General features: G+C 44.0%; 1 protein-coding gene across 7 annotated transcripts in view; it reads left to right on the top strand.

The window, feature by feature from the left end:
* Positions 1 to 17,418, top strand: part of fmnl2a (formin-like 2a) — a 54,055-nt gene that overhangs the window by 21,558 nt on the left and 15,079 nt on the right. For 5 of the 7 annotated variants that reach the window (XM_030757912.1, XM_030757910.1, XM_030757908.1 and 2 more), the window contains exons 4-10: positions 3,550 to 3,626; positions 7,058 to 7,141; positions 8,441 to 8,596; positions 11,939 to 12,047; positions 12,189 to 12,265; positions 13,073 to 13,166; positions 14,476 to 14,550. In XM_030757912.1, coding sequence (XP_030613772.1) covers positions 3,550 to 3,626; positions 7,058 to 7,141; positions 8,441 to 8,596; positions 11,939 to 12,047; positions 12,189 to 12,265; positions 13,073 to 13,166; positions 14,476 to 14,550 — 672 coding nt within the window. Of the gene's footprint in view, positions 1 to 3,549; positions 3,627 to 7,057; positions 7,142 to 8,440; positions 8,597 to 9,605; positions 9,642 to 10,322; positions 10,368 to 11,938; positions 12,048 to 12,188; positions 12,266 to 13,072; positions 13,167 to 14,475; positions 14,551 to 17,418 lie in introns of all 7 variants that reach the window. The other 2 variants (XM_030757906.1, XM_030757907.1) reach the window with 2 other exon arrangements.

The raw sequence follows: 17,418 nt of genomic DNA on the forward strand, positions 1-17,418 counted from the left end.
GGAGCTTTAGAGGTTCTAGTAGGTGGAACTTTAAGCCTAGCTGAGCTGTCCACCTCCTGACTGCAGCTTTAAATTTGGTGCGTCAACCTTCAAATCTTCTGTAAAACACAAATAAGCATACTTTCCACGATGCCAAATGTGAAGGAGATAGTGTTTAAAGCTCCTGGGATGTATCCACTCAACACAGCTGTTGCTGGTAGAACAGTCGCTGATGTTTGTATCTCAGAGCTGATCTAAGTCACATCCTCCTTCTTGCTCTTTTTTTCTTTATTCTTAGTCATCTGTGGCTACATGACTAACTGGTCTATATTAAACCACTCTAAATGAAACAACATCTGAGAAACATCTGAGAGACTTGTCCAGATCTCTCTATTTATTTACCATCATATTTTTACCGTTTAGTCTCACAGGCTGAGTGGGCCACGTGGGATTTTGGAAAGACTTTGCCTGTTCTTTGCCCTGATCAGAAACCTCAAGTGGACAGGCACAGAGGAATCAAATGAAAACAGAAAGTGAGTCGGGTAATGGGGAGGGAGGCAACAAGAAATGGTGAATAATGGAGCGGGTAGAGGGGGAGAAAGAGATGGACAGTGAATGAGGGAGAGAGACAAAAACGAAGCACAAGAGAGTGTGGAGGAAAAGAAAGAGTTATGGGCTTTTTTTCTACATTCCTGCTCCATCCCCCTTTTCTTCAAGCTCAAACAATTGCCACTTTGTGCCACTGTGAGAGAGCTGGAGGTCATTGCCTCTGCTTTCCATAGGCAGGCTCCGGTGCATTCCTCGGTGCAGCTCCCAACCAATAGGCAGCCAAGGAGGAAGAGCTGCAGTCCAACTAGTCCCCAAGAATGTATCAGCCATTGATTTGTTTCCAGGATGACCCCTCCTGAGCTCACACTTCCCCAAAAACTCCTTTTTTTTTTCTCCCTCCTCTATGGTTTCAGTGCTTTCCGTGCTCTTACTTTCCCCTTTCACTTCTCCCTCCTCGTCTCCTCCTTTTTCTCATTTCCCCTCATGTCGTCTTCACCCTCTCTCTCTCTCCACTGTCTGCTCCTCTCTCTTCCTGCTCTCTTCGTGTTGCAGCTGGTAGCACTTAAAGTGTGGAGTGTAGGGTGTTTGGTGGGGGCTCTGAGAGCCTGCGCAGTTCCCCCAAAATTTGCTGTGCTTTCCACACAAGCACACAAACGACTCCTCCCTAATAAAAACACTCTGTTTCTCATCTCCTCATGTTCCAGACACACGCCGCCTAAGCCCAAAGACACAGACCATAGCTATGAGAACAGCTCTTGTGAACGTTAATAATAGGTTAACACGGGACTGAGCTTCGTTTCCTCCCTAATACAAATGCATCATGGAAAGTGACTAGGCCCTCCAACCCTGGGCGGATTCTCTCTTCTCTTCTCTTCTCTTCTCTTCTCTTCTCTTCTCTTCTCTTCTCTTCTCTTCTCTTCTCTTCTCTTCTCTTCTCTTCTCTTCTCTTCTCTTCTCTTCTCTTCTCTTCTCTTCTCTTCTCTTCTCTTCTCTTCTCTTCCTCTGTGAGAAACGAGTTTTCTTCTTTCTTTAAGCCAATTTTTTCCAGTCTGCCTGAGATGACCATATTAGGGATCTCAGTGACATCATATAGACAACAGTAGGAAAAAAAAGCCTATATGAAGCCTTTGCTTTCGTCTCATGGGGATTACCTGCAATTTTGTTGACCTCATTATTTGAAACACGGGTAATGTTTAGTATGAGCCTCCACCAGTGTAACCATATATATACAACAGGAAAAACAGGACAGTACTAATCCAGTACTGTCTTCTAACTAACTTATGTTAATTAGAAGACAGTACTGTAAAACAGCTTACAGTCAAACTTACAGTATCCTAAAACGATTAAGTGAATAACTATTAGCATGGACATGTTTGGGTGGGATAAAACCAGGGGTAAAGTGGGATTTGACTGGTGGGGGAACCCTAATATGCAGTGTAGTGATGCAGGGTGAAAAAAACAATCTCATAGAAATAAAACATCTAAAAAATTGTGTTGTGAGCTCCAGTAGGTTTGTTCTCTTTGCATACAAGCTGTGATCAGCTGACCTGTGCAGCTGCTTTGTGCTGGATTTCACTGTATTCAACAAACAGATCAGCTCAAATTTAAATTGATGTCTACAGCCCTTGATGCAACCTAACATTGACCGTGAACACCACACTCTGCCCTGTAACAGTCCAACATGGTGCATTAGTGTCAATTTCACCACAGTACTGCAAGCGAACCAGTTCAACCTGCACTAAACTGCCTAGTGTTTTCATAAACATTTGAATAATACAAAATTATTGTACTTACATCAAATCAAGGTTTATAACCTTACCAAAACCATTTCCAGTTTATCAAATATTACTTGCTGAGCAGTCCTTACCTAAAATTAATCGCTCATCTTCCTCTTCTGTCCTCCATTCTTTATATCTTTCTCCATCTCTGAGAGTGAACAAGAATATTTTTTCTCTCTCTAGGAAACCTTAACTCACAGACACACTGTGGCCCACACGGCACAGAAAGTTTGCTGATATTTCTTAAGCTGTTTGCAACACTCCATCTATGCTCGCTCCTCTTTTTCGCATTTGTTGCAGTGTGCACATTTATTAACAAGATAGCAACAACGCATTGAGATGGTGTTTTCACCTTTTGACATACTGCATTTCAAACTGCAGTCCCAGTGCTCTGTTATACAATCAGTTTTCTCCCATCCTCTCCTCCTCTCTCTTCTGATGTAACATTTTTACTCTCTCTCTCTCTCCCTCTGTGTGATCAGGGATTTCCCTCCTCCTATCACACTATGAGGCTGTTTGATCACCACTGGTCATTCACTTCTCTTGTTTTGTTCCTGTGATTGTATAACAGCCTGAAGGGCCTTTTTGTTTTTTCGCAGAACACCTCCCGTTAGAGGATGAAAGAAAAGAGGAACCCGCTCATGTTCTCTGTTTTGTCGTTTCTGTTTCACTCACTAGTTAGTTCGTAGCTTCATGCATGCCGCTCGCACATTTCTGTCTTCTACTTGTAGCCACAGTAACAGGGCAGAGAATGTGTGTGTGTGTGTCTGTGTGTACAATTGTGTTTATGTAGCTGCTGCTCCTGGCCAGGCTTGAGAGGTAACCAATTAGGTGACTTGATTTTATCATGCTGCTTCCAGGAGGGATTATTGCTATTTACAGAACCAACATGAGCAAACAGCAGCAACATGAGTGGATAAAAAAAAAAAAAAACTTTCACAGTTTCCAATGACTCAGCTCGCCTTCTCGTTTAGCCTCTTTATTGGTTACTGGCAAATAAAAGGATCATTTAGAAACCTATGGGAACAGCTCAATCCCATCTTTCATTCTTTTATTTTGTAATCAGTACACAGCCTGCTTGCTTTCACATCTAAATGCCAGTGTGGTTCCTTCTTTGTCTGTTGGTCTGATCTTTTCGTCAGAAAAAAAAGTTTTCTCTGGCCAAAATAACTCTGTGCTACCACATGTTGATTTACAGGGTTATGATGAAACTTTACCTCCCCTGCTTTCTTTCCTCCTTCAGAAATTCAGGCGAAGAGTACAAGAGTCCACCCAAGTCCTGAGAGAACTGGAAATTTCGTTACGGACCAATCATATAGGGTGAGTCACTGCAGAAGTGTGTGAAGCTTGTCCTGCCTATATTAGATTTAAGGGGAAAAGTCTGGCATTCCAGACACCCGGAGATGCAGACACTGACACAAACCACCACCATCCCCCATTCCTATCTGTGCTCTGACCTAATATTACACCGAAAGCCATGTGGCAACGAGGAAAAGATGAATCCATTGATTGTTCAGGGCAGCTGACACATGAACAGCCTCTGGAGGAGAAATACATTTTTCTTGCAATAGTTGCTCTTCAGTCTGCCATTCTGGAGACGTATTAATACGGTTGCTAAAGAGATCGTGATTTTGTAGCAGATAAAAACACTGATGTATTCATCTGCATTTTCTGGTATTCCAGGATAACAAGCCTCAACAGGCTGCAGCTGTTATTGATTCAGTGCCGTATGTTTAGCCTTGAGGAAAGATCAATATCTCTGTGAGAGTCATACAAGGTCTCAGTGTTTTGTCTTGCTGCAGATCACAGGGCCGGAGTCACTAACTAGAGAGCCTAATATTAAGGGAGAACAATGACCCGCTCAACATTATCGAGTCCCACTGAATTCTGGGATTCAGGAGACTTTTATTGTAGCGTAAATAAATGAAGATGGGGCATATGTTTAGGTCAGGAAAAACTTTTTTTTAAGGAAGAGTCCCAAGAATTACAGTGAGCAAAACAGAGACTGGGCAGAGCTCTTTACCAGTTTAATTTTGTTTGGCTGAAGGCTAAAATTTTGGAAAAGTGTGCAGAAATATGTGGAGGTAGAGCGAGCCCGCTCGTCTGCTTGAGGAGCTCAAAGCTACATACTTGAACACGTGAACCTGTATTTGAATGCAACTAAAAGCTGATGAAGTTTTCTTTTAAAGACACAGTTTCACAGTAGCGTTGCTTTCATATTAAAACAAAAAAATGCACATGTGGATTGTTTTTTTTCTATCTGATTGAATTAGACTGTAGAGAAAATACAAGAATTTCAGTCACCAAGACTGGAGAACAGACTTTTTAAGTTTGTTAATACCATTAACTGCACAGGAAGCTGTGTTAGTTGTCAGATAATTACATTTACAAAAGCACCAGCGCAACAAACATGCTTGAGAAGTGCAGCTCATTGGCTCAAATTAGCTGAGGTGAGGCCTTGGAGACAGCTTGCAGCACCTACTTGTTTCTTGAAAGTGGCGAGGTCTCTAATAATGCCGAACTTTAAACCTTAATAAAATGTAAATGGGTGAGTTATGCAATAAATACACCCTCTGTCCAGGTGTTATGTAACAGTAAATTAGCAATAGAGACCAAAACCACTATTTTATTTTATTTTATTTTTGCTCTGAAGTTGGCCACGTGTCTCAAGCACAAGAAGATGCTGATAAATCAGATATTCTTTTGTAGAAATAAGAGTATATTTAGTATAACTATGTGGAAGACTGTGCCGTTTATAAATGAGGCACGAATTAACAGCTTACAGCAGTGTCGTGGGTTGGATGGTCACAGAATACATGCGTACCCCATCGAGGATTGGAAGAAGCAATCCTGAGAGCATCCGCTGCCCACGGGCTGTTGTAACAGCAAAAATACTCTATGTCCAAAATTATATCAATTAGTCCCTCTGGTTTTCTCTTTCCCTTCCTCCCACACACACATATTGTTTTAGTTCAGTTTCTCTATTTCAGTGACACTCACATAAGTTATCTCATGTGTCTGACAACACTGTCTCTCACACTCCTACACGCTGTTTACACAGTGATCAGATTCTGCTCTTCAAACCAAAAAATACGCTCCAACCACAGCCAGAGACGATGTCCGTCTGGCAGAGCAGCTGAAGCTATGCTGATGAGGATTAACTTATTTTAGAAACCTTATTGTTGGTAACTAGATTACATAAATAGTCTGGCTAATTGAGATTAAACAATGAGGCATTACCATAATGGCAAAAGGAAAGGGGGAGGGAGTGAGAGAGGGATGGAGAGAGTAGAGGCTACTGATGATAAGGGAGCACAGTGTCAGTCACTCAGTGAATAATTGCTGCTTCTTCTCAGAGGTTAAAACAGTTACATCTAGTAATTATGCAGGCTGCGTATAATAGACAGATTGTCCCTTTACAAGCACTACTGATGCTTGCCTGCATCTGACTTGGTCACCACCATGCAGTGAATGGCAGGATTGTTAGTTAAGGTCCTTTGGTAATAATTATCATGAGACCACACCTCTGAGCCCACTTAAAGCACAGCCGACCCCACTGGGCACCACTTCACTGGACGCTCTTGTTACTCTTTTTTCAGCCCGATATAGTTACACCACAGGGGAGCTAATAAAGAAGCAGCTAGTGGATTTTTAAAGCAGTTTAGCATTCATCAGTGCACTACCACTCTGAAGCCTGCCTGTGTCATTATGTTTATGCCCTGCAAATGTATTTAATCGCTGAGCAATCAGCCCCATCCAAACAATTGTGGGACCAGTAAAAAAGAAATGGCACCTCCACAAGATGCGTTTAAATAACGATCCTCTGTGATTCAGCTAACAGTGCTAATAAAGACGAAGGGAGAGCAGCGCATACCAAAGGTGGCGGGAGCTTTTTTGTGAAAAGCTCAGCTTTTTCTGTGCAGAATAAAAAAATGAAAGCGGGCAAAGTGCTGGATGGGTGGCCCACTGTAGTGCCTGTAAGGAAGGCGATAAAGAGCTTTTGATCATTCTTTAGCTTTGTCTTTACCAGAATTGTGTGTGTGTGTGTGTGTGTGTGTGTGTGTGTGTGTGTGTGTGTGTGTGTGTGTGTGTGTGTGTGTGTGTGTGTGGTAGAGAAATAAATACATAAAAGAGACACACTTAATAATGAGATTCTATTTATGTGTGCGTGGACACTCCTGGTTTTTGCACGTGTGATGTGTTTGTTGCTCTGAGCCAGGAAGCTTTGAAATGGGCACTGCAGTTCATCTCTGCAAAGGGAGGGAGAAAGGGTGAATAATCTGAAAACATCTACCAAGGTCAGGTTGCAGCCCAAGAAAAATGCTTAGAAAAAGCAAATTATATATAATGTGTTATACAGTAACGTTTGGGACAGACACACAATTTTTGTAGTTTTGCCTCTGTACACCACCACAGTGGATTGTAAGTCAAAAAATTGAAGGGCAGACTTTCAGCTTTAATTCAAGGGGCTTTACAGAAATTTAGCATGAACAGTTTAAGAATTGCAGCCGTTTTTAGAGACAGTCCCCCGTTTCCACATTATGGAGGGCACTGATTAATAAACATTTTAAAAATATTGTGCACTTTAAGAAGCAGTATATGAACACCCTTCCTTCTTTTTATTTTAGAGTTTAAGCTCAAAACTGTCTCACTTCTGAAAAGTCCTGCTTTCATTTGTCTGGTATCTGACTGTCAGTTAATCAAATGCATTTGAAGTGTTCCTGGTTTAAAATGCTTCCTGTTCTCTTCAGGTGGGTCAGAGAATTCCTAAATGAAGAGAACAAAGGCCTGGATGTGCTGGTGGACTACCTTTCTTTCGCACAGTATGCTGTCACGTAAGTCTCTACCAGCTCTTTCTCTTTGCACCACAATGGTATATATGCAGAACTCATCATCAACACAACGCTGCTATTCTGCACAACCGCTGATGCATCTCCACACAGCGCCAGCACCACCATCGCTGCTGCCCGGTTGTCAGAAACACTGAGTCACTCGGCGCCCATTGCTGACACATAGGCACTATGTGTGTGTGTGTGTGTGTGTGTGTGTGTGTGTGTGTGTGTGTGTGTGTTAAACTAACCATATGCTTCTATTCATGGACTGACAGTGTGATTATTAGTCACTCACAAAGTCCCCGTTCAGGGGCAGAGAGCCACACAGTTAAATTTTTAATTCACCACTCCACTTCACCATATGTTATTATAGTCTGTCGAAATTATGAATGGTTAGCCATAAAATTGTGTTTACACAGTACCACTGCAGCAGCAAATTAAAGTCAAAGGACCAGTTTAAAAACTGAAATAGATCATAAAAGGTATGATTTAACCAGCAGCTTTCCATAGTTTGTGCCAGGTACAACAAAATATGAGCTTTCTTTCTAATATACAGTATCATGTCTGAAAAAAAAACCTTTTAAACATGTGTTATATAATTCTTTTTCTTTTACAACATGGAGTTGCACATTTTCACCTCTGAAAGAATTATGTATGTTTGTGTATGTTAGAGACAGAAGCATGCTTTGTGATTTACTAATAAAATCTGGTTTATTAGGTGGTCAGTGTACCTTTGTTTTCAACATGGGGGTTAGCCTAGCATCTTAGCTGGCTTCACTAGATTAGCTTAGAGAGATTCTGGCTTTTTGCAAGCATTTTGACTTCCTATTAATGCCACTGCATCCAAATTTACTGCAGTTCTTATAACGGACACTTGCTACAGTCCTCCATGAAGCAGTGTTATTACGTGATTACATTAATTATTTACACATTCTTCTAGACAAAAAAGACCAAATTTGTCCAAAGACCAGATTTTGCCCATAACATTTTAGCATTATGCTAATACATGTACTTTCCAAAGGATAGTTGCAACAGATTCCACAAATAGTGACGTAGTTGCTGCAGGATGGCAATGTACCTGCAAAATGGCATGGGTATTGCTTTTATATAGGAGTGCAGCCAGTTGGCAACCAGTTGAGATTAGTCCGCTACTGCTAAGAGACACGTTGCAGACAAGTTGCACTCATCGGCGCACACTGACTCAGATGTGTTTATAAATTAGATGGCTTGTTGTTTATGGCCTATAAACAACACCAACTGAAAACTAATCCAAGTAAATGGTGATGTTCCTTGGTACAATAGTTTTGATGGTGACTGTGTGGAGAACAACCCAGAGGCTATGATGGATAAGTCTAAGCCGTGGAGTCGCTCTATAGAAGACCTGCATGGAGGAAGCACCCTACCATCTCCCATCACTGGGAACGGTATCACCCGAGTGGGGCGACATTCCACATTACGGTACGGCACACACTCACAAACTACCATCACTGATTGATGAAATGAGTCACTGTTAACCACTTTTTACAGTTAGCACTTTTTTTCGTTATTTCTTCTTAGTGGTTGGCTGAGGAATTGTGATTATTTTGAGAAGTCACACATTTCATATGATGCCTCAGCCACCTCCTTTGTGTAGTCATGAGGTCTGTAAGTCTTTAAATGGCTTAAGATATGTGTGTGGAGGGGAAAATACCATTTGTCTGGATTTTTTGACTGTGATAATCTGTGATTATTACACAAGTAACATTAATTTTTCATGTGACAGATCTTTCCATGGAAGACAATTTTTTTTTTTTGACTTTAATAAACGCCAAACAGACCCCTTTTCACTCAAAATCCAATGTGTAGAGGATTTCAGGGCAGTTTATTCATAAACCCAAGCTAACCCATTCATTTGTGCATTATTTCTCTAATCTTGCCTGCCATTCCATTAATGTTTTGTTACAGCAGTCTTGCTGACTTCTGTGGCCTCTAATCCTTTAGTTTGAAGAGGTTAACTTGAACACATTACACACAAAGAGCACTATTGAGTCAAGGAAGCACATGTCTTCTTAACACGAGATCCTGAAATGATAATCAAGTCAGCCACTTTTTTGTTATTTTCTGTTGTATGTTGTCTCAAAGTAGGAATGTTTTCCTGATAAACAGGGGAATACAAGTGATGTAAGAAATTTAGAATAGAAAATATAACTCAGTTTTTTTGGACTTTTGCACACTATTAGATGAGAATTTAGATGATTGCTGATTGTGGACATTATCGATAGGCCACATGATAAGCACTTGTGTATTGTTTTTTGCACATAGTTCATCCATGTGTTACTGATATTTAAATAACTGTCAAATATCAGTACTGTTCACACTCCTACTTCACATCACCTCACCTACACATCTGCTGTCCCCAGATGTGACATCACTCTTGAGCATGCATCTTCACTGAGGTTGACTGTCTCTTCTGTTTTGTCCTAAATAGTCATCTGCTCTTTTGTCTGCCAGTCTTCAACAGCAGGCAGGTCTCAGTTTTGCTCTGCTGGCTCACAGTGAGCTTTCTTCAGCTTTAACCCCACATCCCTGTCCCTTCCAGAGAAACAGGCACGCATATAACGCTATGAGCAGGGACGCACATCGACATCCTTCTGCCTCATTGTACTTTATACCTCCCTGTTAGAGCTGCCCAGTTTATTTGTCCCGCTGTCTGTGTCGGGGATGTGAATTATTTGTACTGCCAGCCCACCCCCCCCTACTGCGCTTGTGACTGAATTCTCCTTTCCTTAGAGCAAATGGGTTTTACTGCACTCATTGTTCCTGCCTCTGTGTCTGTGTGCTGCTTGTGTGGCTCCCTAAATGCCATTCTGTGCAGACGTTAGCCTAGTTTCTACAACAGCCATGTAAAACCTCAACACTAGGCTACAACCAGTAGGAATAGAATAAGTAGCTTCTATAAATCTTCTGTATTTTGGGTGCTTTTTCTGTTTTCTTTTTTTTTTAATGTCAAATTAATTATGAAGCATTTGCTTGTACCTGCAAGTGGATTTATAATTCCTAATAATATCCATTTTGTCCATTATACAGAATATTTTCACTTATGCTTTGTAGATTGGCTTTGAAGTAGGATAATGAACACTCAGAAACTATTTAGCTCCCACATTAAGTCTTCTCTATATGCTTTCTTGAAACTGCCAACTTGAAGGACACCAAGTGCACTGAGCTGTCCAAAGTGTTCTCAGTTAAGACGGTATGTCTGAAGAGTTACACAGAGTTAGCTAGTAACATGTAGGTGTGTTAAACTTGGTAATGGTAGCTTGTAAATAGAGTTGTAGTGATTTATGTTGTTCTGTGGTATCATTTCAATAGCATTTTGTTTACTTCTGGTCTCTTTTTCCACTGTCACGTTTCTTTTTTTGGAACCAGAACATCAAATCCTGGATAGCTGGATAACTTTTTCATGTTCATTGCAGACACAATGAACATGAAAAAGTCTACCCTTACAGTTGACTTAACTTTACGTGTTACGGCTTCTTCATCTACTTCTCCTTCTTCTTTTTTATTCTTGTCCTGTTCCTTCTCCTCCTTCTTCTGCTTCTCCTGCTGTTTCTGCTCCTTCCCCTTCTTCTGCTTCTGCTTTATCTACATTTTTTTTGTTCATCATCATCTTCTGCTTGAACATCTTCAGGTTCTTTTGTATCTTCTCCTGTCTTTTTTCATCATCCTCCTTTTTTGCTTCCTTCCTAATTTTCTTTTTCTTTCCTCGTCTCTCTTCATCCTTTTCTTCTTTTTCCTCTTCCTTTTAGCGTTTCTTCTTCTCCTCCTCCTTCTTAAATTATCTGCATTTCACTGGTGTTACATAATAAAGCATCATTACATTGGTTTGAGATTAAGAACGACTTATTAGTCATTTCCTGGATGCTGATTAACCAGGAGTGGAAAAACCCCTGGATGGAAGTTTATTTTAGCTGCTGTTTGAAGCAGGTGCTCCAGTTCTGCCAGGAAGAACCTTGTTTATTGACCACATTTATTTCAGGGAACTTGTTTTGCGCCAAAGTGCAGAAATATTCAAAAAGCAAATCTGTACACTGTGAGCAAAAACACAACATGCCTCAAATTCACTTGTTAAGCTTATTTTAGTACTAATTGAGAACCATCTTCGTCCTCAGTCTGCTTCCTCTCCCTTGAAACGCCATTCCTTTTCAGACAAGCACACATGCACACTCACGCACCGTGTTTTGACTCACAGAGAAGTCACGCCTACAGGCATGGGAGATGACACAGATTGGCAGTAGCCTGAAGACACATATTTCCCCAGAACTGGGGTTTGGCAATTGTACCTCGTGATAAAAGTCTGAAAGTGAACTCTTTTGGTCTGACTGTCTCTGCATATTTATTCTGTAAGACTGCTGCTCCAGCATTTCTCTTTTATTGCGAGAGCTGCACCAGGAGCAGAGGCCTTGTTTTTGTCCAGATAAAGCTGCACAATCACCGTGCTGCATGCAAATGACTGGCTGCTATTGTGTACGCTGTAAGTGATATCTCTGTGAAGGCTGTTAAAACAATTGAAAGAAGGCATCCGGTGGCCCCGTGCGTGGCTGTAGATTTTATGGCCTTTGTGTGTGTTAATGTTGAGGTGCCCTGGCAGTTTAACGGCCTCATTAAGTGAAGGAGACGGTGTGTGATGAGGGCCCGTTTACAAGTAGCATCTGTTATCTTGTTTATTCAATTCTTTTGAACTCTTTTGTTCAGACTCAACAGTTTATTCACTGAAGTTATTCTCTTTGGCTTGTTTTAATCTCTTCTGTATATATATTTTAGTTGCAACACATTACCCAGCCGGAGAACGCTGAAAAACTCCAGACTGGTCTGCAAAAAAGATGATGTCCATGTCTGCATCATGTGCCTGCGTGCTATCATGAACTACCAGGTCAGCCCTCCTGCCCTCTACAGGGAACATTCAGTCCACACAGACTTTTTATTATTATGTAGAGTCCCTTTTTCCTTATTTTGTGGCTCCTCTTCTCCATGTCTCTGTCTTTCTCTCTCTCCTTTATTTTTCATCTTCCAGTATGGCTTCAACATGGTCATGTCACACCCGCATGCTGTGAATGAAATTGCACTAAGTCTCAACAATAAAAACCCAAGGTAAGTTGAACCAAAAGTTAAAAAAGAAAAATAGATAAATAAATAGCAAAAAAGGCCAGCTTATAAAGAACTAAATCTCAAGTTTCTTTTTGCACATAAGAAGGAGCTGGTAGATAAAACTTGGAACCAGATCTATAAAAGCACAAACATTAGCTTCTGTGCACCTGCACAGTCTGAGAGTGAGAGTCCAGAGTAAGTGTCCTTGTTGCTCAGAGGCACATTCATCCTGACAGACGGGTCAAGGCACCGCTGGCACAGTCCACCACACTGGCAGCTGCTCACTGAGACGGCTACCAGGAGAGCTCTGTGTGTGTGTGTGTGTGTGTGTGTGTGTGTGTGTGTGTGGGCAGGGGGGTGGGGGGTGTATTCACTTCATGCCCCGGGTTTAAGGATTTCCTCAAAAGTGGATGTGAAACCACTTCACATCACCTGTCACTTTTCATCTCATCCAGGCAGAGAAATCCTGCATGAATGAACTGACAGGATGAGTTGGCTGTTTCACTGTCTGCACTTTAATACACTCACATGAATCAGGCCACAAGCATTCATTTTTTTATACCTGCTCTTAACTATCAAGAGGTTAAACTAGTCAATGCACAATGAAAAATGTGTGACAATAGTTGATGTTTACAATGTATCCTTAAAAAGATATTACATGGCAGCTTCTACAGATGTTTCAGTGGTGACATGATCCCAAATTACGCAGTTTTCCGTTTTGTTTGCTCTGTGTCTAAATACAGCTTCACTGCTGTACTGGCAGTTTTCATTAACTAACTATTCCTGCCATTATTTTCTCCCTGTTTTCAGAACCAAAGCTCTGGTCTTGGAGCTCCTGGCGGCAGTTTGTCTCGTGAGAGGAGGCCACGAAATTATTCTCTCTGCCTTCGACAACTTTAAGGAGGTACAAGCTGCAAAGAGGAGGTCTGAGGAGATGAATATGTCGTTATATTTTGACTGGGCCGTTTCAAACAGTGACTCAGCCCCGAAGGAATGCTCTTCTGGAAACCAGGATATTCCTCATCGCTTCAGAGGGATAACATCTAGGAATTAATTGTATTAGTCAACATGATTACAGACACCATGTTTAGCTGCATCACATAAGATGACCCACTCAGTGATAACAGTTATATGCATGTGAACTGGATTTGGCAGCAGAGTTAAAGCCCGGAAAAGCAACGAGACAGTTGTAACACATAGCCCTGCTTGACCCCTGCATGTCTGGATGAGGCATTCTGGCTGCTGGAGAAAGAAGTGGGAGGTTTGTGATGGAGAGTGCGCTAACAGCAGCCCCATTTCATAGCATACAGCCCACAAACACGGGCTGACTGCAGTTAATGTAATATTTACACTGCGGAATGAAATATTGAGTGTTGCTCTCAGCGGCACTGGCATTAGTGGGAGATTAAGGCATAGAGAATGTTGCTGGTCTAATGAGATGAAGGTTGAGAAAGCATTCGGAGAATATAAGTGCTAGAAGCATGAGAGCATGTTTTTCTAGTGTGGTGGAGGCAGGTTTTTTTTTTTTTTTTATTTCAAATGGAAAGTGACACTGTCTTCCATAATGTGAGATCTATTTTGCTGAGTAACTTTGAAATGTTGCTGAATGATGGGGAAGGGGGCTGCAGGCTGAAGCTCAAAGCATTACACCCCGCTTTTTATTTTCTTCTTCCCTTCCTTCTCAATTCTTTATCATCCTCTGTCTGCCTCGTTGACATCCAGCCGAACTCCCTGAACTGCGCAGCATCCCTCTGCTCTTTCTTTTTATCTCCCAAATTCCACTCTAAATGGACTTTAACATACTGAGAGTAATATTGAACACAGATGGGCCGTGCAAGCTGTAACTAAAGTAAAAGAATGAATCAGCAGCAGTTCATAAAAATTTATCCTTGTAATTATCACTCTGAAAACAGCTCTCTCTGAGATCACAGCATGCTGTAACGTATTTAGGAGCTTACATCAGTAGTTTTTTTTTAATTCATTTATTTTTTTAAATCAGGTATTATAACATGATTAATAGGTCTATGAGGTGCCAGTCTTGGCTAAATTTCTGGGTAAAAGCATTTTATTCTGTTGTGGCAGTTCGATTGAAATCATGAGGAGCAGTTTGGCCCCATTTATGTAAAACATTATCTCCATCCATCAGTGTGGCTTTATTTCTACACCTGATTTAAAAATAAATGTAGTAAATCAATATGCGGTTCTGTTTGCAGGTATGTATGGAGACACAGCGATTTGAGAAGCTAATGGAGTACTTCAAGAATGAGGACAACAACATTGACTTCATGGTAAGCACATACACACTTGTAATGACTGGTAAAGTCTGTTCCTCCAGTTTTTTGATATTCACTCGCAGTACTCTCGGTTTCCGTGCAAGGTCGCCGCACAAGCTACAGATGTGTGGTGCAGTTTAAACTAGAGTAGCCCTAAGAGTTTGTCTTTTCCAGGCTGAGCCATGTTAACTAGCCTGACAGAAAAGACTGAAACACATGGAAGAATCTGCCACCTTATGGATGATTTTATACATCATGTCTCTATGTATCAATTCAACCAACAGATGCTGTGTTTGAATAGGAGTTCACTTAAACCCCCCCCCAGTAAGCCATTGTCATCTGACAGCCGTGTCACACCGGGACAGCTGAGCTTGTTGTAGGAAGTTCATTGAGCCCATTTCAGTGTGAGAATGAGTGTGTGTGCATTAGAAGCTGTGAGTAGATCCCCCTTGATCTGTTTATGCAAGCTCTCCCATAAGGTAGGCAGTACTGTTGAACTGGCAGATTTCGTTAATTTGTTTTTTCTGATCCTTTTAATCTGCCAGATAAGCTACTCTGCCAGCCAAGCGAGCAATAAAATAAGGATTTATACACCTAATTTCAGGGCGAGACATAATAAAAGGCAGCATATATGATATATGTGTCATGGCGTGTGTGTGGCAGGCAGGATTGGACCCCAGGATGCAGACTCACAAAACAGGACTTAGAGGATTTATTGGGAAAACATAACAGGAACCAGAACACAGCTAGGCAGGGGCTGGACAGATGCCAAAACTAAACTAAAGTAACTACAGAGAAGGAACATACACAACGAGGGAACACTGAAGACGACGCGACAGAGAACAAAACAAAACTGAGGGCTTAAGTACACACTGGGTAATCAGGGCAAGAGGAAACAGCAGGGAACAACAGGTGAAGCAAATGAAACTAACAACATGGGAAGCAAAACTAAACACAAAGCACAGGGAACATACGACTGTCAAAATAATACAGGAAGTGACTAACCAAGGCGCACGCAGACTACATACGGGGGACTGGCACACAGACACGGGGCAGAGACACAGACTAGTCACAACACTAGGAATAAACTCAACATGAAAACACAGGAGGTCAGGGACAAGACATCATGACAAGAACATGGAGCAGGGGAGACAGGGACGAGGGGAACAAACGTATCAAAACAACTGAAAAACAACAAAACTCAGGGAAGACAGAACTAAACACAAAATGCTGGGCAGACGGCCCAGGACCATGACAGCACCCCCCCCTCAAAGGCCGGCACCCGACGGCCAAAACAGGAAACAAAACCAGACCAGGGAGGGAGGCGGGGGACCAGGACGGAGGGACCGGAACAAAAACAAAACCAGGCAGGGAGCAACAAAGGCAGGGAGCAAAACATCAAAAATCACAATGTCAGAACAAAAACAGCAGGGGCACAAGGCCGGGACAAAGTCCAAAAACAGGGACAAAACACAGGAATGAGAAAAAAAACAACTGGATGAAACAAAAAGCGACGGCACAAGGCCGGAGAGCTCCAATGTCCAAAACGGGGTCAAAACAAGGAACAGTTCAGGAGCGATGACAAAAACAGAAACAAAAAGAGCAACGGCCAGGGGGAACAAACAGTCCATAGTTCAGGGGGCCGTCCAGGCCAAGGAGCCAAAAAGCAGAGTCCAAACCTCTCAGGCGGGCGACCGCGGCTCCAGCGGCGGCGACGAGGAGTCGTGGCAGGGGGCCGACCGCGGCATCAGCGAGGAGTCGAGGCAGGGGGCCGACCGCGGCACCAGCGGCGGTGACGAGGAGTCGAGGCAGGGGGCCGACCGCGGCACCAGCGGCGGCGACGAGGAGTCGAGGCAGGGGGCCGACCGCGGCACCAGCGGCGGCGACGAGGAGTCGAGGCAGGGGGCCGACCGCGGCACCGGCGGCGGCGGCGAGGAGTCGAGGCAGGGGGCCGACCGCGGCACCAGCGGCGGCGGCGAGGAGTCGAGGCAGGGGGCCGACCGCGGCACCGGCGGCGGCGGCGAGGAGTCGAGGCAGGGGGCCGACCGCGGCACCGGCGGCGGCGACGAGGAGTCGAGGCAGGGGGCCGACCGCGGCACCGGCGGCGGCGGCGAGGAGTCGAGGCAGGGGGCCGACCGCGGCACCGGCGGCGAGGAGACGAGACTGGGGGCCGACCGCGGCTCCGGCGGCGGCGGCGAGACGAGGCTGAGGGCCGACCGCGCTCCAGGCGGCGGCGGCGGCGAGACGAGGCTGAGGGCCGACCGCGCTCCAGGCGGCGGCGGCGGCGAGGCGAGGCTGAGGGCCGACCGCGCTCCAGGCGGCGGCGGCGAGGCGAGACTGAGGGCCGACCGCGCTCCAGGCGGCGGCGGCGAGACGAGACTGAGGGCCGACCGCGCTCCAGGCGGCGGCGGCAAGACGAGGCAGGAGGCTCGAACCGAGCCCGACGCTCCAACTGAGCGTAACCCTTGGGCTTCAAACACGGCTCCGACTGAGCCGGACCCTTGGGCTGAACGGGGCCTACAAGGTGAGGCTCCGCATGTGCAGGCTGGGTCTGCGGTGTAGGGCACACAGCTACTTCACTGAGCAGCTGGGGCTGCTTGGGGGATGGACCAGGTGCATGTGATGGTGGGTGCGTGGAAGCTAACACTATGGAGGGCGAGGGAGCTGACGCTATGGAGGGCGAGGGAGCTGACGCTATGGAGGGCGAGGGAGCTGACGCTATGGAGGGCGAGGGAGCTGACGCTATGGAGGGCGAGGGAGCTGACGCTATGGAGGGCGAGGGAGCTGACGCTATGGAGGGCGAGGGAGCTGACGCTATGGAGGGCGAGGGAGCTGACGCTATGGACTGTGACTGCAGGGAGGCTGAGGGACCTAGGGGGACCG

This window comes from Archocentrus centrarchus, chromosome 21, assembly GCF_007364275.1.
Source record: "Archocentrus centrarchus isolate MPI-CPG fArcCen1 chromosome 21, fArcCen1, whole genome shotgun sequence".
Lineage (NCBI taxonomy): Eukaryota > Metazoa > Chordata > Actinopteri > Cichliformes > Cichlidae > Archocentrus > Archocentrus centrarchus.